Here is a 26,527-nt window from a genome sequence, read left to right on the forward strand (position 1 = left end):
AACTTTGCCTGTAATTTCAGGCTGTTGGAGGTGATAGCACTTGAATGACCTGGCAGAAGATGTTACAGGGTGACAGGGATTCCTGACTCTCAAGTGTGAAAAGATGATTGGAGTAATTTCATTTGCAATAACCAAGTTAGGCTGCTTGTAATCACTATGTCCTGTTTGGAATTTGTTTGAGCAAAACAAGCTTGGTTATTATCTTTAAAAGTATCCTGGTATATATAGAAGTATAACAAAATGGTAACTCTAAGTTTAATATTGTTTTGCAGGGAACAGATGCTACTTGTGCTGCTCAGGGTTACTGAATCTGTGCTGAAAATACCACCCCAAACTTTCTTGCAGTATCAAGGCAGAAAAAACTCCACTTTAGCTGGAAGACTTGCAGGACCTCTTTTCCAGGCAATTAAACATAAATTCACTTTAATTAATTCAGCTTAATTTTGACCAAGAGATTAGATGCAATAACCACTGTTGGTTTGTCATCTTAAATCATTGATCATGTTACCCAGGTAACATTGAAGGGTGTGGGTTAAAGAATTGGCTACATTTGTTACATTCTGTCCTTATATTTAATGACACCGTGACAATGTTTTTTGGGGTGCTATGAAATTAAAAAATTGCTGTTCCTTAGTTGAGTTGGGATAACTGGCAATGTGTGCAGTTTTAGTCTGCTTCCATTGCAAAATTAGGTCAGGTCAGCACAAAATCTTCCATGCCATCCATTCCTAACCAACTGATTTGTTTTGGTTTGTTGGGGGTTTTGGTTTTGGTTTTTTTTTTTTTATTCCTTGCAGTAAGCTGTAGCATATCCTTTCAAACTTTATAGTTGCAGAGTGCTGTTGTGGCTTCTCTGTAAATAGGATCTGTAAAGTAAAAGTCTCTGTACTGGTGATGACAAGAGTGTCAGGACTATGCAGAAATTTCTGTGGCAGTTAGAAGCTTCCTTTTAAGCAGTAAGATTTGAATGTTGTCATCTTACATTCAGAACCCAACTTTTCTCACTTTATTCTTTTAGACTCTTATAGTAGCTTGGATCAAAGCGAATCTAAATGTGTACATCTCTCGAGAACTTTGGGATGACTTGCTGTCTGTAATGTCATCACTGACATATTGGGAAGAGCTTGCCACTGAATGGTCACTGACAATGGAGACACTAACTAAAGTGCTAGCTAGAAACTTGTATAGCCTGGACCTCAGTGACTTGCCGTTGGATAAACTGAGTGAGCAGAAGCAGAAAAAACACAAAGGCAAAGGTAAGACAACACTGTATACACATCATTTGAATTTGGGATGGGGTAATGAGATGTTTGGCACAGCATAATTTTGGTTTAGCCTTTTTAGTATACCTAATTAGGACTCTCTATCACCTAAAATAACCCAGTTTTTTTCAGATAAGGTTGATTTTTAGAACCACCACAAAACCCTCACGTTCAGATTCAGTCCTGCAAATAGGCACATATGGAATGTAGTTCTTAAAGGTGTGTTGAATTTAACCTAAAATGTTATACTGTAGTGGGTTATGCCTTTCTCCTTTTATCAGAGCAATTAAATAGTTGAGTCCGAATCATAACTTCTTGAAAGTAACAATGATTATATGTCTGGTAAAAAATAGCTAGCTAGCAAGTGGCTATTGCAAGCACAATTGGAATATTGATCCTGAAATCCAATGAATGTTGTTTAAAGATGAAATGTAAGGTGAACATAGTTTTGTTTGGGTACTAATTCATCACTAAGCCATGGTGAAGACAGGTTTTGTCAAAGTGACCTTGTTGGACTATTTAAGAGAAAGGATACCTTTAATAATCCATATGAATGGTACCGGTTTTTAAACTGATTCCTAAACAATGCAGGAAATACTCTGTAGGACATAATATGGGGAGAGGAGGTGGCTACTTGCTTATAATGGTACAGTTCTGGAATGGGTAAGGGACAGGAAGTCTGTCCTCCTGGATAGAGGGCTGGATTGAGAGTTGCAAAACCAGGATTCCCTTCCCAGACCAGAGACTGACTTTCTGCATGTGACCATGAGCAATCATTTCTAACTTTGTTTCCACTTCTGTAAAACATGGCTAACGATATTGCTCTGCTTTAAAAAGTGCTTTGATATCTAATAGAAGCAGGATTATATTTAGGGTGAGTAATAAAAATGGAAAAAAAGTATAAATTTTAGTCTACTGTTTATTTTTCTGTATTCTGATTGATGTGGTTCTCTAGTCAAACCTGAGGGAAGGTACTTTCTACTAATATCTTATGGTTTGTCAGTGAGAAGTAATATATGTGGATTCCCTGTCTTAAAGAGGATGTCCCTGTAGACTATTTTTGCTAAAAACATTTCACATGCTTCCAAATTTCTCATCTTGAGCAAAAGCATTATTCACACTTTTGTTCTTCTGGTGTGTGACAGCTGGACAAAAATACATTTCTCTGTAGTTGACCCTGAGAGGTTGTTCAGACCACCGTGCATTTTTGTTTTCCTATACTATATATCTTTCTTCTTTTTCTTGTGGTTTAGAAAAAAAGAAAAAAAAAAAGAGAGAGAAGTCTGATGTCAGATAAGAATGTGTATAGTTATTTGAATATAGGCTTAAAAACCATTCTGAATCATCTGTATCACCCATACAGAGCCACATGAGAAGAGTTCGTGTTGGCCTTCAGTAATAGAGTTCCAGAGAAAGCCTCTGTTGTTATATGTGAGTTGCAGAGTTAAATCCAGCTTTGGAAGTAATAAATACCATACAAATTATGCCAATTTCTTTGGCCCTGTTCGTTAGCTAATAATAATGAACATGTTGTACTAGTGCTCGCTTTCCAAGAAGATGCCCTTTTAATGATTGTAATTGTTTATCAAGCATAATTTTTGTTTACATGAGTTCACTTGAGAGTAGCCCTGAGGAGAAGGACTTGGGGGTGTTGGTTGACGAGAAGCTCAACATGACCCGGCAATGTGCGTTTGCAGCCCAGAAAGCCAACAGTATCCTGGGCTGCATCAAAAGAAGCATGACCAGCAGGTTAAGGGAGGTGATTCTGCCCCTCTACTCTGCTCTGGTGAGACCCCACCTGGAGTACTGCGTCCAGCTCTGGGGCCCCCAACATAAGAAGGACATGGGCCTGTTGGAGCAAGTCCAGAGGAGGGCCACAAAGATGATCAGAGGGCTGGAGCAGCTCTCCTATGAAGAAAAGCTGAGAGAGTTGGGGTTGTTCAGCCTGGAGAAGAGAAGGCTCCGGGGAGACCTTAGAGCAGCCTTCCAGTACCTAAAGGGGGCCTACAAGAAAGCTATAGAGGGACTTTTTACAAGGTGATAGGACAAGGGGTAATGGCTTTAAACTGGAAGAGGATAGATTTAGATTAGATGTAAGGAAGAAGTTCTTCACTGTGAGGGTGGTGAGGCACTGGAACAGGTTGCCCAGAGAGGCTGTGGATGCCCCATCCCTGGAAGTGTTCAAGGCCAGGTTGGATGGGGCTTTGAGCAACCTGATCTAGTGGAAGGTGTCCCTGCCCATGGCAGGGGGAGTGGAACTACATGATCTTTAATGTCCCTTCCAACCCAAACTATTCAATGATTCAATGTGGATAAGGAAATACATTGCAAATAGTCTTTAGTTCACTTTTTTTTTTTAGGGAGTTGTTCTTGATAGCTCCTCATATGAGCTTTATTTACTTCAATATAAATGTCAAATCTGAATTTGGTCCATCTTTTCTTAATTTTAGTATAGTATTTTTTTGTGAATTTCCAAAGAGCCTTGTTCTCTGAACCCATCATCCCATTTTTTTTGCTTTTGCATTTCATATTAAAATATTTTGTCATCTTTATTTCATGTTCCTCAAAAGTCAGGGATTATTTGGAAAAAAACCCACAATATTAGTAGTCTGTAATGTATCATTTTGTGTGTCTTCTCTAACAGGAACAGCAAAGGAAAAATTTCTCTAGTTACATATTTTATCAGGCTACAACCTTTGTAAACCCAATTTTCTTGTGGTTTTGCACTTGATCCGTCAGGAAAAAAAAAAGCACAATAGTTTAATAGCACCAACACTTCTGAAAAAGTTTGAGTATCCCTCAGTGTTAATGCTGGCTGTGAGTAGGCTTATATATTTAAAAAACAGTAATGAGCTGTTTAGCTTTTGAAATCATGCTTGCTTTGGTAACATAATTTATTCTATCCAGCTTTAAAACTCTTGGAAAGAGCACAGCTACAAATATCTGATGATATCAGAATAGCAGTGAATAGAATTGCAATTCTATTTTTGCAGGAGTTGGGCATGAATTCCCAAAATCTTCCGTTGATAAGTCCTTTTCTAGAGGCTGGAGCCGTGATCAGCCTGGACAAGCACCAATGAGGCAGCGCAGTGCTACAACCACTGGGTCTCCAGGAACAGAAAAGGCAAGAAGCATAGTACGGCAGAAAACAGTTGGTACGTATCTGTAAAAGCTAATATAAGTGACATTTGAGAAAGGGTAAGGAATTAATAACTGACTTTTTTAGCAATGTGGATAACTTCTCTCCACAAAGTATACTATCTATAATAATGAGTTAAATGTGTAAATTATGCAGCCTTATGTGCTTAGAGGGTAGCTGAATAGCTTGTGGTTGCTAGAATCACAGTTACCCCAAGTAAGTTTGATCACATGCCTAAGCTGGGTTGGAAAAATAATAGTGTTCTGTGTATATGAAAGAGAAAAAATTGTGATGGTTACAGCAATGGTATGGATAGGTGGGTAATAGAAGGCTTTTTAAGTGTGTGTTTTCATAAACTGTGCAAAAAAATAGGTTGAGTATTTTCCAGCTGTGCAAAGAAAAGTGTGACAAATACGTATATGTCTGCATAGTTTATAAAACGTGTTGTCTGAATCTTGCATTAATGAAAGATTGGCACAGGTGTGTGCAGTTCTCCATTTCTGAAGTCATCGATTTCTCAACTTCATTACTTGCACTTCCTGTGTTAGAAATGAGTGATGCTAAACAGTGCTTTAGGTGGATCACTCAAAAGAAGACTCATTTATGTTTGTATGATTTGCTTAGAATATCTTAACATGAACTGGACTACAAATTTCTTTACTCCTGTTGTCTCATCTTGATGATCTCAGTGCTATTCCTTATGTGAAGGAAAATTAAGCTGGTTTTACTTTTCATTTAAAAGAAGAAACTTTTAAGGATTATCTCTTGCTATTTTACTATCTCTGTAGTAGTAGTGGCTTCAGGCATTGTGTGGTGTTGCTTCACTGATACTTATTGGAAGCAGGTACATTCTGACAGTTTTAGAAACTGGGGATGCATATTGGCAGTTGAATATATAATTGTGTTTCAGAAATTAACATTTTCTTTCTTTAAAAAAAAATTTTTTTGGAAATTAATTTGCAATTTTTTTTAAGTCACAGAGGTTATTTAGCCAAAGGTTTTACTTGAATATTCTTCAAAATTCTCCATTTAAAAAAATTGTTTTCTTATTAGGCTGTTGGGAGCGTGAGAGAGTTAATTGGTCTATAAGCAGTACAAACACATGAGAAAATAAAGTCACTACTCCAAAATTTCCTGTCTTTTCATGCATTCAAATGCTACACAGCTTTTCCTGTATCTCATGCTTGACAGCACCTAGTTTGACTAAAGTTTTTCTTATGCATCACAGATACTTTATATGTAATTTCTACTTCTCTGTAGATAGTCTGCAATTAACTGTTGCGGCGTTTTTGTTTTGAATCTTAATTATCTTAACAAGGTAAAGCTTATGTTAAAATTTCTCCTTCCCAAATTGTTAATATTTCAGATATTCTGTCAAAAGCTTATGTTGTTTGGTCAATTTATTAATGGTTTTGTTTTGCAGCTATTTGAAAGATGGCTATTTATATGATGTTAGCCCTAAAATGACTGCAATTTATCCTAATCAAGCTATATATTGACCTGGTTAGCAGCAAACTAATCTGATTTTAGTTTCACTGTACTTCAGCTTCCATGGTTTTGTTCCTTTCCTCCAATTATCTTACATATTTGATATTAATAAGCCAAGTTTGTATTACTGTCACCACTTAAAATTTCAGCTCCATTCATAGGGTAGAATACCATCTGTGGACAAGCACCACAGCATTAGTAGGGTGATTTTAAAAGACGAAAAGCCCAAAAAGAGTTGCCAGAGCCAGAATCCCAAACCGTTCAGTTTTTTAAAATACTAATGAAGAATATATTACAAAAGCGTATGTCTTAACTGTCTGCAAACAGTTGCTTGTTATTGTCTCTCAGGTCTGCTAAGAGAGCTGTTGGGATGCTTCTTAATCTGTGCCAGTTAACACAGGGTCACATAATAAAAAAAACTGGTTTATAGTCACAACAAGTAAAATTTTCTATAGAACATTTTGCTGCTCAGATCTTCTCTTTCAGTTTAACATTAGCTCCACAAGCTAAGCCTGGAACTGAGTCAGACCTCAGATATGTTGCATATCTGATATGTAGTATATTTCCTTTGATTGTGAGTAATATACTCTTTATATCTGAGTAGGGGGGATGTGCATGTTGAATATTTATGGTAAGAAAAAGCTGGGTTTCTTTTTCATCTGTTTTATGTTGTACACATTTTGTGTACACCTGTGCACCTCTGTTCTTGAGCCATCCTCATGCCAGCACACATTTATTGCTGCACCAAATTTGTGTGTTATGTGTGTGTTACTCAAATAAAAATCACAGCTTTTCTGATATGCAGTGTGTACATTTTTAGCCTGAACTTATGTAAAGTAATTTTTGGAAAAGGGCCTTCAAACTTGATATGCATATGGGTTGAAAAATCTTCTGTAGGGCTAGGTACAGAATTTGTGACTTAGGCAGCAGATTCTAGTCCTACAAAAATAGCGGATCATAAAGAATTTAGTAACCTATTGTTCTGCTTTTGTCTATAGACAACAGTGGAAGGTTATAAACTGTTAAATAAGTAGTCTACATTCTGGTATTAATTAAGTCTGTGTCTACTTAACTACCTCAATGAATGTGACAGATTTTATTTAAAATAAGAATTCACTGAGATCACATTTTCCTTTTACAGGATCTCAAAGCTAATTTTGCTTTCAATAATAATACACTACAATTTTTCCTTAAAAAGTTTCCATAAAATTTCCACCTTCCAAATTTTAAATGGGTTCTGCCCCCCCTTGCTAGTATCAATGTAACATGGTGGAAGAGATCCAGTCAAATTACAAGAGACGCTTTATGTTAAGATTTATAGTCAACACAGTATCTGATCTCAAAAGCTTGCTTTATTTAGAATTGTAGTTTCATTTAGGTTGGAAAAGACCCTTAAGATTTACTACATAGCTTGTTATTTTTTCTCTTGCCTACGTTAATTTTAAGATGCACAATGATGAATGTAATGCATCTATCACTGTATCCTGAATCTTATTACTGTATCTCTTAAACAAAGACATGTTAAAGCCTTACACATAATTGCCTTTTTTTTTTTTTTTAAATTTGTCTCTGTCTTATAAACTAAGTTTAACAGAGAATGGCTTCAGTCTTAAAATGTCTGTCTTTCTGAATTGTTTTTTCAAACTGATGTTAAGACTCCACTTAAGTTGTGCTGCATTTGTCAAATGTGTTTTCAGCTCTATGTACATTGACCTACTCAAGTTATCTGCATGTTGCTGTTAGGGACAATTTAACCTGATTTAGAAGTGTGATGTGCTCAACTTTCACTGCACTCCATTTATGTACTTCTGATTCCCATACAGATCAGGAGCACTAAGATTCTAAGTCTATATTCCATGTTGTTTTGAAAATATACACAGAAAAGATCAAAGACATATTAAATATTGTACTGACAATATTTATGTAAGATGCACTGAAATTTCCTTAAAAGAAGTTTATCAGCAACTATTTTAAAACAAGTTACCAAATTTGCAACAGTTTGAAAAGGAAGCTGCTTGAAACAATGAACATTACTTTTTGAAGAACGTCAAGTGTACTTTGAGAGTGAATGCAGTATCAGTTCTTGCTATGTCTTACTCTGACAAAGGAAAACAGATGTCATAAAGATTAATTTTAAATCTGTTAGAAAAGCTGCAGGCATAACCTTCATCCTGATGCCACAATTCCCATGTAAGTTTTCCATTCCGTAGGACTGTTGGCAGGATGTGAAATACGGAAAGGTGAACTAGGATCAGTTTAGCAAGATTTATCCAGTATTGATTAAAAGCCAGACCCTATGGTTAAGAGACAGTTTAATGCTTTTTGTTGTCAAACCATTTCACTTGAGTCACTTCATTTTTAATTTGGAACTATAACAAGTTGTATTGCGAATTTCTCCACACAGAACTGGTCATTTTCTCCTTATGCTTTTGAATCTCTTTTGGAGAATCATAAATTCAAGAGTATGGGTATATGTAAAATACAGAGATGGTTTTTCAGGAGTAAACCAAAGGAAACTAGAAAAATGCAAATGTAGTGTAAGTTGCTTTTTCTGTTAAAAAATTTCAAGTTCTGAGTGCTTGTGGAGTGACTTTGATTTTTCAACCCCTGATGCAATGGGAAAAAAAGTGTAAATCGGTTTCTTGATTTTGAATGCAAAATCTCTGTAATCGTCATAATAAAGGCATTGTTGCTGCTTTACATAAAAGTTAAAAACTCAAAATGTCTTATGTGTCCACTGATTTTTTTCTTTCTTACAGCTCTGCCAATATCTGCCGTGCTGAAATGTTTTAATTTTTGAATTTTCTTCCTTTTTATCTTTGTTTTCTCTGTTGCTGCTTTTTCTGTGACACAAGCCTTTCATTATAGTCACTCTTCTTTTTTCCTTCCCCACTTCTTTCTTTTCCTTTTTAAAGCCATGAGAAGCCGATCCATTGGTGAATGTGCTCTGCCATCGGCCTATATACGCAGTGCTAAAAGTGCTCCTGTTCTGATCCATACTTCCAAACCCTTCTTGCCTGATATTGTTCTCACTCCCCTTTCTGATGAGCTTTCAGGTAGTGCCACCTCTGCTAATTTCTGCACCCCCTTTATCACTTTTTTAAACCTTCTGCTTTCAAATTCTGCTAAATCATTAAATTTTTCAAAGTAAAAATACTTGGGGGATGGGGGGAGAGGGGAAGAGATTAAGAATGAATATTTTGAGCTATGTAAAATACCATGCTATTTTGCAATTCATTCTGGAACTGTTAGAAGTTAGTGCTGTGCCAATGTTTACTATCATAAAAGTGAAAATTGGAGAAATCTCTTGCTTTTTCAATTTATTGGTAAACAGTAATATAGCATCTGTATACCAGAGAGTACAATTAATCTAAAGTTTTTATTTGTGATGAGTGAGGGAGAGAAAGGAAGAACTTAATTTTACTTTGATTTGCCATTTACATCTTTCTACGTAAATGTTTTAATTCAGTGTCATGAATGATAATGTTATACTTTAGCTCCCATGAAAGAAGAATGTCTGAAGTATATGGTATCATATAATATGTTTTACAGTGTGCCTGTTTTTCATTAATATATAAAAACATTTAAAAATCTCTAAAGTTTGGAATTCTGAGGTGCTGTGTTTTGGTGGTGTTTTCCAAATGATCCATTTTTTACGGAGTTGTAGTTTTCCTCAACATCATGTTTGGTCCAGCAGGGCGGTTGGCTAGAAGTTTGACAGTAGCTTTCTTTGGATAATTTTGTTTGAACAAATAGGTTCAGTGATTAGAATTAGCACATATTTTAAAAATGCATGCATGAAAGTTTACAAATAATGGGGTTTTTTCTTTTTCCTGCGCTCCACCTATTACATAGGTGTAAATTAGTGGTGTGTTAAGACTGACAATCATATTATGCCTTTGTCTCACTGAGTGGAAAAAAAAAAAAAAAGAAAGTACAGCCGGAAGACTGTATATAGAGTCAAAACTATGTATAAATATAAGGACTTAATGGCAAAATTTCTCTAAGGAAGATACGTTTTTTGGGGCGGGCGGGTTTTTTTTTTCTGTCTCTCCTGCCTGCCTTTGTTACTCAAGAAGTATCAAGAACTGTATTTTCATAATTGTATTTTGTTATGTGTCCAAAATTAAGTCATCTTGTTGTGAAACAGAAACTTGGTGCCTTAGTATTCAATCTGAAGACATAAATGGAGAATCAGGGAACCCACTCTAGAGAGACCAGATTTTCACAGTGAAAAATTATAAAGTATTTGAACGCAAATCTTGACACCACAAATAAAGAATAATAAAATACAAATTATATGTAGTAAATTACCAAATGTGTGAGTGCAAAGGATATCTCTTCTGAGATATAAATTATTAAAACATAGAAGATAGGTTTTTCATGTATCATTCCTATAAAAAACCCTATTAGGAAATATATCTTACCTGGCCATAACATTGTTGGAAATAGTCAATTCTTAATGAAGATCTTAAGAGCACCTGCAGAAGGGAATGAGCTTTCATATTGAAGTATTATTTTGTCATATAGTCACTGATACTTAATTATCCTGTCTTAAAGAAGGCAAAAGTGCTTTTGCAGTCAATTTTATCATCCGTGTTTCTGAAAAGTCCTGGCTTGCATCTTACTTCTAATGTGTCCCAAACCTGATGGTTCTCTTGCTATTATCCTTTCTGCTGATACTCATCTGATAGAAAAACTGCACGACCAATGTAGTTCTTAAAAGTGAAATCATTTTACAGACCTTTGCATTTCTAACATAGAAAGTCCTAGGCACTTCCTGGATTTGGTGTCTTCTCAAACAGATGGATGTTGAAGGAGCTTCACAATGTGCCCAAGAATCTTGAATATTGACAGAAGACTAAAAAGTTCTAGTGAAGGAAGCAAGCCATTATAGTGTTGATGGGGAAGTAGCAGAGTAAAGGAAAAACTATCCACTGGATCAGAGTGCACTTTGCTCTTTTAATTTTCTGATTTTTTTTTTATTGCACTCTCTCTCTTTTTTTTTTTTAAATATGGAGCTTTATAATTTTCCTTGCCTTTTCTTCTTACAGTAAATATATTTGTATCTGAAAGCCTTCTGTGTCTAGATATACAGCATGTAATTTGGGAAGTAATCAAATTGTTTTTATCATAAGCATGCTTTAGGTAATGAATGATGTTTAGCTAGCTGTGACAGCCCTTCCTCTTATTTCACGATTATATGAATGTTCCTGTTATCCAAACTGACTTTCAGATCCAACATAACTTGAAGGAAAGGATATTTCAAATTAATAGGATGCCCTAATCTTAAGTTTTCTGAAGTAGTATTCAGGTCCTTTTTAGCTGTGACTCCTCATTGAAGGATTGACTCACTGAACACTGGGGAATCTTGACAGGTAGTCCAAAAGAAAGCATTTATGCAAAACCTTTACCTTATGTATAGTACAGTATATAAATTTTCAAGAGTAAGGCAGAACACCCCACTATAATTAGTTATTTATTGAGACATGATGTTTCTGCTTGAAGATCAGTCAGTAGGTTAACAAAATTTATTGCAAAAGCTCAATATTGACATCTAGTCATCTAGCATCATAGAGGATGCTTTTCTTGAGACTGTAATTCCTTCATGTAGTTTCTAAGTTATGCTATATTTCGGTGTGCAGAACATTTGCAACTTTTCAAATAGGATTCAGAAAGTGGAAGTGGAGATTTATGCTTTAACATGTTTACTTAGGAAAGTGATTTGGTATAGTGCAATTGTTGCAAATCTGCAATATTTCAAAGAGCTTTTCTTTTAACCTGTTAGAATCATAGGAAATCCAGTCTTGCACATTTACAGGATAACTAGCAAAATAACCATTCATTCCTGGAAGTGTTGAGGATATTCAAGTACAAGACCACTCATGAAAAAAAGCGTCGGTGAGATGTAGGCAAGATTCCTGGAAGCAATGGGCCACAACAGCAGACTAATGAATTGCAGATGGGAGACTATTCCTTGTCCACTGGGACTAAAAGAATCAAAGGAAATATTAACATGAAAGGGAGATGTATATTAGCTCTTTACAACGTTGCTTCCTAATCAGTAAGTAATCATTAAGATGAAATACAAAGAAATCATAATTGTATTGTCAGTATGGCTGTAGTTATTCTTTAATACCTGAAACTCACACAATGAGTGTGTTCTTATAAAAGAATTGAAATGAAAGCTGAGAAGCAAAACATGTTATTTTTTTCTCCACTTTCTGAACTAACTTTCCATGATGAAATATAATCCTGTCTCAACATTACATGGGAATCTTCTACTTGCACTCATTCTGCCTTGCCAGAATGTGTCTCTCCATGAGCTTGTATTTTAGCTTACCTATCTCCACACTTGATGCTGAAAAACTACCTTTCTGCCTTTTAGCAGAAAAAGGAGAAGTAAGGTTGATTGAAGGAAAGTTGTGATTGGGTGAGATTAGCTAGAACTACCAATTTCAATCTCTTCCTCACTGTAACATATTAGGAACCAGGCCAGCATTTCTTCTAAGGACGTGCTGTGTGCTAGATACACAGCCTTCTGGTGCACAGTTGCAATGTAGTTAATAAAAACTCCTTAGGAATTGATGCTGTCCCAATCTGACTGTATACCTGTGTGCAAGGGTGAGCCCTGGTTGTGAAGGAGCTGTTTCTTTGGGTTTTTAAACTTTGTCTGTGTTTTCAGTGCTGATATTTCAATAGCAGTATACTTGTCATTTCCTTAATTTCTTCCTCTGTTCTACAAAAAAGAAATCTCTATTGGCACAAGCACTACATGTTTGTTTGAAAATGTTTGTGTACTTGTATGTGCTAGTCATGCATACATGAGCACCTAAAATTAATACTGGATCAACATTGAAATAAATCTAGCTGAATTTATTTCAATCTGTGGAGCTGCTTGGCGTGCATTTGGAGTTCTCCAGTAATTTTTCACATCCTAGAAAATCATAATCACTGCATGCATGCACAGTGTGCAATCCTTAGGCTGCTGCTTTAGGTAAGCTTGAGTTTATAAAAGGTATGAAAGATGCATATTGAGGGCTCGAGATGAGATCGGTGTATCATAGTTACATACATTAATCTCATACATAACACTATCATACGTATTTTTGACTGAATCCTATGGTCCTTTCTTTGCAGCTGTAAGAAATAGCTTTGAGGCTATATAAGCATAGCCTGTGTTAATCTCTGCCTAAGTCAATAGAGAGTTTGAAATAACAGCTCCAACTAGAGAGAGACACCATTCATTTCAGATGGTGTTAATTCATGTAGTTAGTAATAAGCTGAACAAGAACAATAATGAGAAATTTGTTGCTTATCAAAGCTGAAGAGAGAGGAAAGGGATAATAAATTGTGCCTTACATGATGATTTTCAGTTCATGTTTATTTTCTGAAATAGCTTGGATGTCTACTCTCTTTTTCCGATACAGTCACCTCTATTTCCTGTCTAATAACTTCTTCACAGTTAGTAAACTTTGTATCAGGCCAAACTTTAGCGTTCAAATTTCAACTTCTCTGAAAAATTGAGCATGGAAATACCACTTTTCATCATTTTCCAACACATACTTCTAGTTAAGTACAGATGTATCTCCTGCCTCCAGTTTATATGCTTTGCTCAGAAGGAAAATATGAGAAAATTCAGCTCCAGCCCTAACATTGTCAGAAAAGTGAGCACTTCAAAACAGGTTTTTAAGGTGACTTCAGATTATCATTATTAAATATTACTGAAATAGGTATAGAGATCCATGAAGTAATAATATGAAATATTTTTAAATGAATTCAACATAATTTCTTTATTTTGGCACTAACATCACATTTAGGGGAGGGAAAGGGGCTTAAATTTTGTGCTGATTTTAAGTAAATTCACCATTGCCGTTCTGAAGATAAACCCTCCAGATAGAACAACAAGGTAAGTCTGTTTATTGTGGCAAATAACTCTTGGTGTTCATTTAAGCTCTTTATTGTTATTCCTGACTTTAAAAACGTATCTACAACTTTTTAAGTGGTAGGTAGTAAAAAATAAATCTGGGGAATAAAGGATTCTATCAAAAAGAAACCAATAGAAAATTGAGGAGTCTGTTACTACCTTACTGTTCAAGTGCCTATACCGTAAAAAGACTGCAAGGGATAGCATGAATTCTTGCGATTAGTTGAATTGTCTGTAAGAGACACTTAGTCTTGCCTACACTGGTGATTTGATAGTATGTAGTGTTCGTATAACAAACATATCAGGAAATCTGAAGAGGAGTGTGAAGCTTCTTTATTACGGTGGATGATGTGAAGTGAGCTGAAGATACTTCTGTACAATTCCTAGGTGATCCATGTTGGAACTGCAGCTTTCATTACAGTTAACTATGATTTGTACTGATGCTAACATATTAGCAGTCTTCAGAGAGACAAGGAATCACTAATTTAAATGGTCACAACAAATGTTTTGGTCTTTTCATAAACAAAAGTGGTTTTACTCTAATGTTAACTGTTTTGAGGTTGCAGGATGTTTTTCAGTAGCAGAGTCCTTAATTTGGTAATTCTCATAAATGTCACATTTGCTTGAGTGAAACTGGAAGAAGAGGGGGAGGTAAGCCTCCATTAAGTATTTAGTTTCACATTTTGAAGATGAGAGACAAAACATCCTTTTAGGGAAAAAGGGTATATCTTTATCCATTATGTATAGTCATCTTTTCTATATAGGGCCAGCTCTTCCCTGTCATTTAAAAGCTTTAGTCTTTAGGTATACACTGTATTACATATGCCATAATAGTCATATTGCATGATAGTATTCTTTCTGATATTTCAGTAATTTATGTATATTCATACATGTTATGAAAAAGCAATAGTTTGCCACTTCAACAGACAATTCTAATTTCCTAGAAAGCTTACTGGTTCTCTTGAGTTGTGCATTTTTCTGAAGATGTAAATTCCTTGAAGGGTACTACTGTTAAACTAATTTGTATTCCAGGTAACCATTTCCTGAACAAAGTAGCTGGAATAATATTGGTTGAATTATTGAACTTATTGGCACAGCCCTAGCTTTAACTGTATTTCCAAACGTTCCATGGTCTCACTGTTTGTTCTCATGCATGTTAACATTTAAAACTGTGTTCTGATGGTCTAACTCATTTATATTACATTCTGTACTGGATATTATGTGCGTGTGTTTTTAACACTCTAGTACTGGAAAAAGTATTTTTGTTGTACTTAAGAAAACAAGGCTCTGGACTTTCCTGGCTTTTAAAGTCACGTAATTAGGATGTAGTGGTAAATAAATATTGTCTCTGTATGTAAATTTTAGTGCATGTTACATATACTTTTTTCCTACAGACATTGATGATGCTCAAATTCTTCCACGTCCACCTCGAGTCAGACATTTTTCACAGAGTGAGGATGCTCCAAGTGAAGTTTTTGGTGCATTAAATGAGGAACAGCCACTGCCACGAAGCAGCAGCACCTCTGACATCCTGGAACCATTCGCAGTTGAACGAGCCAAAGGTGCAGTTCCTGTCATTGACAGTTCATCCCATCATGCTCCAAGCTTACAGAGTTCCGCTGAGACCTCTTCAATGCATAAATCCACTGAAAGCCATATCACTGATACAAATAGCAGAGAGTCCTCCTTGGAAGTTGGGGATAGTATTTATGACCATCTTTGTCATTTAATAGGGCCGGTAGAATTTGCAAACACAGCCTTTGAACAAAGCCAATATGTTGACCTTGAAGGTGAAGATGATCTCCTTTCCTCTCTGAGAGAATATCTTAAAGAAAAAGAAGAACTTTGCGGTAACTTTGAGATAGATAAATGTGAGGCTTCTGCTCACGAAGTTGATACATCAGTAAATAGGAATGATAGATTACCACTGGATGGATTAGAAAATAGAGATCAGACTGGTCAATGCACGAATAGCATCATTGTTACAGAAAGAGCCAGTAACACAGAGCTGCACCTAGAACAAAACCAAAGTGGCTTTATAAGTAATATTGCACCTACTCAAGTAGACATTTTTACAAGAAATCAAGCACTCGATAAAGCCAGGCAGTTAAATATTGATCAACAATATGAAAGCGTGTTTGATCATGGGTCAAGTAGTCCTAGCAGCAAAGAAGGGAAGAGATACCTGTACAGGCAAGCAGCCACTGAAGCTGATGTAGATGTAGTTGTGGAAGCAGCGGTAGCTGAAAAGCATAAAAGTGCCCAGTTAAATGAAAAAGTAACCAACTCGCGTGTTATGCATGCAAAGAAAATTCTTCCTAAAGCACAAGTTAACCCTCAAATGCCTCACATCACAGGCACAAGCAAACTGTCACCAACTAAAAGGAGTATATCTGAAACTGTAACTCATAGGGCCAAAATCATGAAAATAACGACTAAAAAAAGAAATAGTGTTCATGTTACTTTTAGGCCATCTACAGAATCGGTTCAATTTTACAACCCTCTTGAGAGCAAAGAGGCCGCTTGGAAAGCAAGACTTCGTAAACTTGGTGGCTTCAGTAGTAGCAGTAGTAGTAGCAGCAACAGCAGTACCAGTGCAAGCACCAGCTCATCATCTGTCACAGAGCTGGTTAGACCTGGAATATATAGACCTCTAGATGCGATCAATGCTGCTTCAGCTGGCAGCAAGCAAATTAAGGAATCTACAGAAACTCAAGCAGCCATGTTGCAAAAAGAAGGTATTGCTGTTAATCAGCTCCATAATCGTAGTGCCTTTAGAGCATCAGGTCAGGAGTCAGCACAACAGCAGGGCTCCCTGGGTGGTGTTTATAAAACTGTTGTACATGCTCTTTCGAAGCCGAAGGCAAATGTTTCCCCACAGAGGCAGAACAGAATGCCAGCAGAGGCTCCACTGAGGGATCTGTACAGTCATGTAATGGGCTATTTTGGAAGGAAAGCTGCAGGTGAGCACTAACAGTGTGCAGAGCGCAAAAGGAGAAAGGCAGCACCAGTTTGGCTTAATGCAACTGAAGCAAGCTCTGATAGCAATCAAAAGGCTTTGGGATGATCACTGCTTTCCCTGTTTGGTTATGCATGCGCCTACAGCCAGCTGATTTTTCTCCCAGCATAAGTTACTTTTACATACTTTAAATTACTAATTTCCCTTTTCAAGATATTTAGTTGAACCTCTTTGCTGCTGAAGACCGTCAGGTTAGGGAAGAGGAAGAGACAGTAAATGACCTAATAAAGGATTAAGCCTTGAGAGTTTTGAATTTTCATCCACCATGCAAAGCCTTAAAATTCAGCCTACTGAATGATTGGCATATTTATATTTTATCAGAATGTGCTATTCCACTCTGAGTGTAGCTTGTTTGTCAGAATCGCCTGGCTCTCGACCAGCTAGGTTAAGCTAATTGTATTTCTGGTTCATTTAGTGTGTTTTCTTCTTCCTCCTCCTCCTCCTCCTCTTCCTCCTTTTCCTACTCCAAAACAAAAAAGCCCCTCAAATTTACATTTGGAGGTCAGTTTAGATAACTTTTAAAAAATGATCTGGAACAGAAATCTATTACTGGAATGATTTCATTATGACAGTTCTCTGTGAGTCTAATCATAAGGTTTTGTTTGAGTCTTTTTCAAAACATGCTGTAGGCCTTTCTGTATTCATTCATCAAAATGGATGCAGTTACATCTTTGCAACATCTTTCATTGCTTTCTTTTTTATTGGAATCATGGATGTTCATGAAGGTCTCATGATAGTCTTTCTCCTGCTAACTATGAGACCTCTATGGACTGATCAAAAAAGAAGGCTGTCACCCTAATATCCATTGTCTTAGTTCACGTAACCTTAAATGAACAATAAATTAACTTTCAGCAGTAATGTAGGTTTTCTTTTTTCCCATTGTTATGCTGGCATGATTAACAGAGGGTTCTGTAATGCATCCTGCATCGAGATGTTAATGCCACCTGAGGGCAGGCTTTGTAAGCATAGCACCTCGAGAGCGTGACTGTCATGGGTCTCAAAAAAGCCATTTGCTGCTCTGCAGAATCTAGACTTCTGAAAAAGAGATATCTAGAAAGCACTAATTTTAGAAGTACCTTTTGTTTGAAATCTATAGCATTTAACAGAGCCTCGTGATTAGAATAAACTACACTGTGATCTCATGAGAGATGACACTGAGAGAAAAATTCTTACAGAGAAAACATGAACTGGAATAACTTGAAGACTTTCAAGGTGAAGATCATGAAGTCAGGTGTAACAGCCACAGTTAAATATGAACAGTATAGTTATATCAAAAATATAACACTGATAAATGAGTGAACTTAATTAATTGTTCATAACCATTGACCATCCAGAGTTTGACTTTTCATTCCATGTACTAGCATGTAATTTTATTACGTAACATTTTCTTCGCACTATTTATACTAGCTGTATACAGTGCCACATTGACATTTGTCATTAGTACATACTACAGCCTAGTTTACTTTTTCCACTACATTGCTCTTCATTAGGAATGCAATGAAGAAGGACCCTGTAGGAATCATACAAAATTTTTAGGATTTGTTACTTACTTGTTGTGATATGGAGGAAGAATATATGCTGTATCCTTAAAGCAAGCATTAACAACTTTGAGTAGTGCTTACCTATAAGCTTCTTGCTCTTAAAGGTGGTACTGGAAATCGACTAACCCCTGCTTAGTGGGAAGAAGAAGCCGTACTAATTCTTAAAGTAGAATCTGCTTTAAAAGAGGGAAATTCTTAAAATGCATGTTTGGCCATTTTGATTTTTTTTATTTCTGTTAATTAGCAGGTTTTTTCATTTGTTACCTTTTGTTTTGAAAACGTCTTGATGTGTTCTTTACTATATACAGTTGTTCATTTGCTTTTAGCTAATAGAGAGGACATGAGTCAAAAACTGCACCCTATTGATAGTGATATTGGCAATAGCAATACAAATGTTCCTGACCTCATGGATGAATTTATAGCTGAGAGACTCCGCAGTGGTAGTGCACTGGTAAGCCTTTAAACTTCCTACATTTCAATATATAAGTCTGCACATATGCGTGAACTTGTCAATGACATTACAAATCAGTTCACTAAAACGTATTTATTTCTCTGGATTTCATGAATCGGGAAGAATTAAGAATATCAATTATTTCTTGCCTTTGACATAGATTCATGCCATTTTATGGCATTTGTGTTTTCATATCTAATAAGTCTTCATTGCGGAAGCAATGCAGAAGTTACTGTCAGATGAACAGTCTCGTTGCATTAAACAGCCTTAATTTCAGCTGTAAAGATCTTTGTACACAGACACTTTCAGAATAATAGTTTATCTGTAAATTTGCAGTCCTCAGTGTGGTATGTAGTTAGGTGCTGTGCTGTAGTATGGTACTATTCTCTACAGGTATGGTCAGTGCCAATGGGCTACGAAACTACACTCGTGTATGTTTTTCCTTCATTTTTTTATTTCACTTAGAAGCATTGAATAATTTCTTGTAAATAGTTCTCTGCTAGTTGAACCAGCTTTTCATGTGCTTTCTTCCTACACTTTTCCAGAAGTGTCATGTTGTTTGAAATGTCATAATGAGACATTTTAATCAATTTTAAGTGAAGAATTTCTGGTTACTGTTGAATGCTTACAGAATGAGACAACTGATTTGAAGAGATAAGGGGAAATACAAAAAAAAGAAGTTGCAAATGAAGAACAGAATGGGTAACAATTTAAATGTAGTGTTTCAAAATTGTTCTTTTTTCTGCTTAGAAGTTTTTAAGATTTTTTTTTTAAGAAGATCATTTTAAGACATGCTTCTGTAGAAGGTTGTCAACAAGTGATTTAGTTGTTGCTAATAAGGGGCAGAAGAAGATTCTTTGAAGTGATTAGAAAAATTTTGTTTATTTATCATCATCTTTTATAAATGGCAAGAGAGGACCTATAGAGTTTGTCTAAATGTATGCTTTTTTTCTCTTTTGTATTGAACTCATGTTTATGAAACTTGTTGGTGCAAAGTGTTCTTGTTAGTAAGTCTTGAGTTACCAGACAAAAATGCTAACTTGATGTCTATAAAAAAAAAGTTAACTTAGTGTGCAAATTAATAAAATAGAAATCATCGCAGGTGGCCACAGAAGAAGAGAGAGAATACATAGATGGGCAAGAATATTGATTATTAATAGTTCAGACAAGAGAATTGATACTTTTCTTAGGTAGCAAAAAATAGCCAAGATAAGTTTGAATAAATATTTTGAAACTGCCTCTGCTTTTGGAATCTAGCACACAAAAATAGATATGCTTTCTTAAAACAGAGTACCAACTTAAGTTTAGTTCTAGGTTGTTATATCTATTGTATGCTAAAACCTTGTATCATGAAAAGCTTGTCAGTCTGCGTAAATAATCAGTAGTAGGGTAGTAAAAGAATAGAGAATTGACTGGGCCTAGTGTAAAGGGAAGTCATGTTCAGTCTCATAATGCATAAAGATTTCAAGCCGTTCCATAAAATGGCTTTTATACTTTTATCTGTCTTCCCTGTCAAGAAAACAGTCCTATCTGTGAAAAAAAATGGCTTAAAAAAAGACTTCAAATAGAATACCACCTCACTTACATGAGCAAATCTATATGCCTTATTTCTGCTATATACTGTCTTTGGTGTCCAAGTCAATACCAAGGTTTTCACTTCATCGTAAGAAAATTAATGCATGAATTAGTAATTTCATTTGCATGTAGTGTACATAAAATTTTTGCTTGTAGCATGGTAGCCTATAGGCCAGAAAACACAAAATTCCTTGACATTTTTTTCTGCTTGTGTCTGGAACCAAGGTTAACGAGTTTTCTTTAGTAATTTAGACATAATCTGGGGATATTGTACTTTTTTTTTACTGTCTTTCTCTCTCAAGTCTTACCTAATGCATTTGTGGCACATGCTAGTCTGAATCCTAGCCTTTTAAGGTATGTGCCCAAAAATTCATTGTGCAAATAAAATTTGTATTTATGAAATTCTGTGACTGCATGGATTCTTCACTTACTGCTGCCTGTCTGGGGTTTTGGAAAGCCTTGGCTATGTATGAAGTATGACGACAATTTCTGGTTTAGGTACTTGTGAACTATTTTTTATATTCTGATCTTTGCAAATGTGGGATTGCTTTTTCCATTTTATGTACATAAGCCACTGGGTTTGTAAGCTGATTTATGTCTCTTCAATGTTTAGAATGTGACAAGAAGAGGAAGCAGTCCTGGCAGCCTGGAAGTTCCTAAAGACCTTCCTGATATATTGAACAAACAGAACCAAATGCGTCCTATAGATGACCCAGGCGTGCCTTCTGAATGGACCTCACCTGCCAGCGCAGGCAGCAGTGACCTCATCAGTTCAGATAGCCATTCAGACTCTTTCAGTGCCTTCCAGTATGATGGCCGCAAATTTGAAAGCAAGTATATTTTTCCAAAAGTAATAGTATTTTTGATTGATTGATTGTACATTTCCCTTTTCTTTCTTTCTTTTTTTTTCTTTTTTTCTTTTTTTTTTTCTTTTTGGTAAAGTTGTATGCCAGCAGTTTTCTGTAAAGTGAGCTTATTTTGATTTCCCATTGAAATCATTAGCAAGTTAATGGAGCAAGCAGAGTTCTTGAGAGAGGCTATTGTGTTTATAGTATACTAAACAAAACAGCACTGGAATACTACTGTGCAAAAAGCAGAACAACAGTGAACAGAAGTTAGAAAGCAATATTGTCTTCTCCCTGGAGTGTATCCGTCTGTTTTGTATAAAATGTAAAAATGAAAAGTTACTTATTTTGGAAGTTATTTTAGTTCTTTTGAAAATATTTAGGTAAAACTTAAAGAAGAGCTTCTGATATTTTTACAGTGGTCTTTGTGTAGCTATAGATTAGTCGAGATACTAAATGTAATATCATGGTAAAATTAGTGTGTTTGGTAAAATTAATATGCTTTGTGTAATAACATAATGCTTTTCATTCATTTCATTTATCCATTCCCGCTCTTGTTCAACAGAAGGGGTCATTATGTTTGCTAGGAATTATGACTTCATGTATTATGTAAGAGAGAAATAATGTTTATATGGTAGAATTTATTGAAGAAGTTACAAATTTTAGATATGTAGATGTTATGCAACTATGTGATGGTATTTAAACCGAAATTTCAGTGTGATGCTTTTTCTTTAGTGTTGTAAAAGCTGTTTGTTAGAATATCATTTGCCATAATATTTTTAGTTTGAAGTTAGTGCTTTAACAATGAACTTGGATATTTCTTCCAGCTTGCAAATAAATTCCTTAATGTATGTTTCCATTATTTTTACTTTCGTCTCATGTAGGTGCACTTACAGCAACTAAACAGAATACAGGACATGCAATAGGAATGCCTTCTCCAAAGTAGTCACAGTTTTGTGACAGAAATAAGAATATTCATAATAGTCAATTACTTTCTGCTGTTACATTTTATGTGAATTTTGCAACTGTGTGTTAGTAGCATAGGAGATGTACATACAAGTTTTCCATGGAGGATTTTGGAGGTCCTGAGCTTTTGATTTTTATTAGTGGTATTTTTAGATTGTAAGTTAATACAGTGCTTTCCTCATACAGATTTCAGCTTTGGCACTGAGGCAGGGACACCAGCTTCCACTGACGTTGATGCAATTTCAGTACAGCAACAGAGCGCCGAGGAGCAAGAAGTGGCCAGTCTAACTACACTCCACATAGATTCAGAAACAAGTAGTCTCAATCAGCAACCATTGTCTGCTGAAGCTGCAACTATTACTGGTAAAGTAGTTAAAAAAAAAAAAAGTTAAAAAAAAAAAAGGGGGCATTTATTTCAGAAATTTTCCACCCATCCTGAAGAATCCAGCTTCTGCAATGAATCTATACTCTATATAAGATGATTCTTGGATTTCAGTTATTTTTTGATTGCTCTTGAAAAGTAGTGTGTGAAATAACATGAGTGGAAAACCTTTGTCTGACTTAGTTACCCATATGATCCTTGGCTTGGTGCTAAATGTATTTTAAACCCTTCATGAGAAAAATCTATACAATTACCAGTGAGAAAACTCTTATCCCATAATGTATGCTAGATTTCTTACAAGTGTCCTTCTATTACTAGTAGTCAAATAGCTAATTTTCAGGAAGAGTTTTTTCCTTGGAAGGCTTTGACAGTGCACTTTCAAACCAGCTTATCACACTGAAGCATCATGGGATTCTTTTATATACATCCATCGTAACCTCTCTCTATATTGTCTGTTGTGTAACTGGGAGCTTTTAATATGCAAAATGTTAGTTACTGTGCCATGTAAGATCAGTGTCATTTGTGTAACTTAAGAATTCTTTTTCGTTTAGTACCTTCCCTGTTGTTTTCATGAAAAAGTAAGCCTGTTAAGGAAGCAGTGTTTCACAGCCTCAGTTGACGAGCTTGAGGCTCCACCAGTTTACTTTGCAACTGTTTCTTGAGAGGGAAGATAACAATTCAGTTAGCAACCACCGAGTGATGCAGTTAATCCAAATTGAATGGGCTCCTTTCTGAAAGAGAGAATCTTCCTCTCTGAGGAGCATTTGGAAGAATGGTTTCTTGCCAGATTTTGTAAATGAGAAGTAAAGACGTCCATATTCTTTTTCACACTCCTTGTTCCATGACCGTTATGCACTACCATTCCTGTTACAACCCTGGGAACAAGTACCTGTTTATCTGTGAAAACTTATACCTACATTCAATGTCTTGTTCTCTGTAAGAAATCAAACTCTGCATTTTCAGAGATATTGAAAGACATCTTTACTTCCCCTGCCACAATTTTCACTTTCTAAAATTGCCTTTCTGCTGAAATAAGCATGTGTGAGCTTTCTTGGACATTGTTGTTCAGCTTGTTCAACAATGTTCAGCTTGACTTTTGTTCTCTTCATTTTTACCTTTACAGTGTGCTCATTGAAAGTCCCCACAGAAAATCTGTTCTTTTTCTGTTTGCTTGGTTTTATATGTTAATAATTTCATTACTGTTTGATATTTTTGTCCAAGTTTGCACTGTAATTGAATCGATAAGATTGCAATTAATGACTGAGTTGTCCATTGAGAGATTCTGTGGCTGTCTTTTCTTGTTGTTTGGACCACTGTTTTAGAGAGGCAGTTTTTGTGTGTCACATGCATTTAGCTGGGTTTCCTGAGGAAGCAAGACTTGTGCAATTACACTGTCTGTCTCTGTGTGACTGTTCCATGCCCCCAACAGTGTTGGAGCCCATTGTCTAACTTCTGCTAAATTGACATAGAAGAAAACAGGAGGACGCTATTTTTTTGAAGTTTTATGAAAGATAGGCAGCTCTCTAGTGAAAATTGCATGTATGTAGAGTCCCATGACAGGGAGGCTGCAACGTGAATTCAGTGTATTAGATACCAGCAAATCCATGCAGAAACTCAACCTCAAAACATGCTCGTAAGAAACGAGTTTTCAGTGGTTCTGCTGCTTAGAAGACTACTTTTTTCTAAATAGTTTTGCTATGAAGGTTTTTGGGAGGCAGATTTCTTGGCATGTAGGCATTATTTCATATTTTTAGCAAATGATTGAGTTTACTATTGATTTCTGTTTACTAGTCCTAGAACAAGTTGAACCCATAGTAGTCTCAGTCAAATTTGGATCCGCATATGCTGGAGTATCTTTTAGTGCTTCTTAGAAGACTCCAGTAGTTCAGCAAATTTTCCATAATTATTTCAGTCCATTCTCTTTCATCATATGAAGGTCTGTTTCCCTCCCTCCCCTGCCCGCTCTTTCTCCCCATCTCATTCCCTTTCCTTTCCTCTCTATCCCACTTCCCTTGCTTTCTCTCTTCCCCATCACTCTTTCTCCCTCTTTCTCTTGATCTGCTTTCATCCATCCCCACTTAACGAGCAGAATGGAAGAGAAGTAGGAAAGTATTTCTTTGAACAGCTTTTAAGTGTGTATTTTACGTTATCTTTGTTAGCATGTGGAAAACAAGTGGTCAGTGGCGAGAGGAGAGTATCGTTACCTGTTGCTGTTAAACAGTAGTCTGTGTGTGAAGCAGTAGTGTCCATCTCTCCTGCACAGAGGTGTTGATTTAAATTGATGGTGAAAGCTTCGTTGGCTTTGCCATTTAAATGAGATAGGGACCTTTGCAGTTTAACAATGTAATTAAGTTTGTTTACCACAATTTCTGTTCTGATAACACTGACATTTTCTGTCAAGTTATTTAAATTTGTTGCTTTACAAGAAAGAACGCTTTGCAGCCAATAATTTGAGAAAATTACTATTTTAAAAGACTCAGTTTTTCATTGCTGTCCCTAAAGTTCAGTTTATCTCCAATACTGAACTTCACATATCATTATAATATTTTTGGATCCCAGTTACATTTATCTAAGAGTTAAAATTAATAGGCTTGAATTCTTTCATTGTAACATGTGCTGATGTGTAGGGAAGTATGTGGTGAATATCTGTTTTCTTTTTTTCTGCCATCTGACTGTTCTGACCAAACTCAGCTTTTTATAATGATCATTAGGCAAATTCAGGAAGTGGAACTAAGGTAGCGCAGAAGAAAAGTACAAGTACCTGCTCCCTCTCCACAGATCTCTTGGTAGAGGAGAACAAATAGTTGCCTGGAGAAGATGCTGCTCAGTGGTTATCATGGAAAAAATGCCTTTGCAGCACTGCCATTCAAACACTTGTATTTTCCTGTCTTAGAGGAAATAACATTCCTCTAACTTTACAGAACTTTCCCTCCATATGGATTTTCACAGCTCAATTGGCAGATAAACATAAAAAATTGTCCATTACTGGTTTGAGCTTTTATTTATAAATAAACATGTATGCATCCATAAACCTTGAAGAGCACTTGTTCCAGGAAACTTGCTGGAGAGAAATTTAGGTGAGGGAATGCGGAGGTAATTTTGACTGGTTCAGAACACTGAAAGTGCTGCAGAACAAACACATTTAAAATTATTTGGACCTAAAATAGAGCTCTATTAATCCATTTACCTATCTGATTTTGATGTTCATCACTCAGCTTTCCTGCATGTAATTAGTTTTCTTTCAGATCACCATTCACAGGGACATGTGCTTACAGTTTTTATATCTTTTTTTGCCCAGATTTAATACATAGAAGTAGTTCAGTTTTCTTTTATTGCTATGTTTAGACAACATTTCAGTAGCTCAAGAAAATAGAAAAGGCTTTTAAGGTAACTGTTAAAAATTGCATTTGCAGGGTCTGAAAGTGCTTCTCCAATCCAATCTGCTCTTGGATCCCGATCACAGACACCCTCTCCTGCCACTCTTCATGCAGATCATATTGAGCAGAAGGATCTGCAGCTGGATGAGAAGCTCCACCACTCTGTTTTACAGACGCCAGATGACCTAGGCAATATCTGGAATAGAAAATATAAACAACTACTTTCTTTCTTTCCAATGCCATATAGTGAAGTAGCTAGTGTCACATTAGTTGTAGACAATCCTGTACAAGGCTATTTCATCTGCACTTTTAAAAATATTTAATTATGGTGATTTAAAAGCAAACAAAAACCTTTTGCATTTTATCTTGCATTTCATTGGAACTGTTAGCAGTGGATTAATAGTCTACATATTTATAATTGTTCTTTTTGATGCTTAGAGTCATGGCAGCTTAATCTAGTATGTGGCCCTGCCATGGACTGTTTTATCATTGATGTACAAATAATAAGATGTAATTTTAAAGTAATGTTATAATTTGTCCTTGGAAGTTTGATTC

The 26,527-nt window shown here is 35.9% G+C and overlaps 1 protein-coding gene across 11 annotated transcripts in view; it reads left to right on the plus strand.

Annotated features, from left to right (window-relative positions):
- The window catches only part of RALGAPA1 (Ral GTPase activating protein catalytic subunit alpha 1), a 135,187-nt gene that overhangs the window by 33,522 nt on the left and 75,138 nt on the right, over positions 1–26,527 (plus strand). For 6 of the 11 annotated variants that reach the window (XR_012650737.1, XR_012650738.1, XM_075030264.1 and 3 more), the window contains exons 14-22: positions 273–402; positions 1,019–1,256; positions 4,256–4,417; positions 8,805–8,945; positions 15,211–16,779; positions 18,703–18,827; positions 21,016–21,232; positions 22,400–22,576; positions 26,009–26,161. Coding sequence is in view for 9 of the 11 variants with exons in the window: in XM_075030264.1 (XP_074886365.1) it covers positions 273–402; positions 1,019–1,256; positions 4,256–4,417; positions 8,805–8,945; positions 15,211–16,779; positions 18,703–18,827; positions 21,016–21,232; positions 22,400–22,576; positions 26,009–26,161 (2,912 nt within the window). In the remaining 2 variants the exon portion in view is untranslated. The remainder of the gene's footprint in view (positions 1–272; positions 403–1,018; positions 1,257–4,255; positions 4,418–8,804; positions 8,946–15,210; positions 16,780–18,702; positions 18,828–21,015; positions 21,233–22,399; positions 22,577–26,008; positions 26,162–26,527) is intronic. The other 5 variants (XM_075030267.1, XM_075030265.1, XM_075030263.1 and 2 more) reach the window with 5 other exon arrangements.

Source organism: Buteo buteo, chromosome 6, assembly GCF_964188355.1.
Source record: "Buteo buteo chromosome 6, bButBut1.hap1.1, whole genome shotgun sequence".
NCBI lineage: Eukaryota > Metazoa > Chordata > Aves > Accipitriformes > Accipitridae > Buteo > Buteo buteo.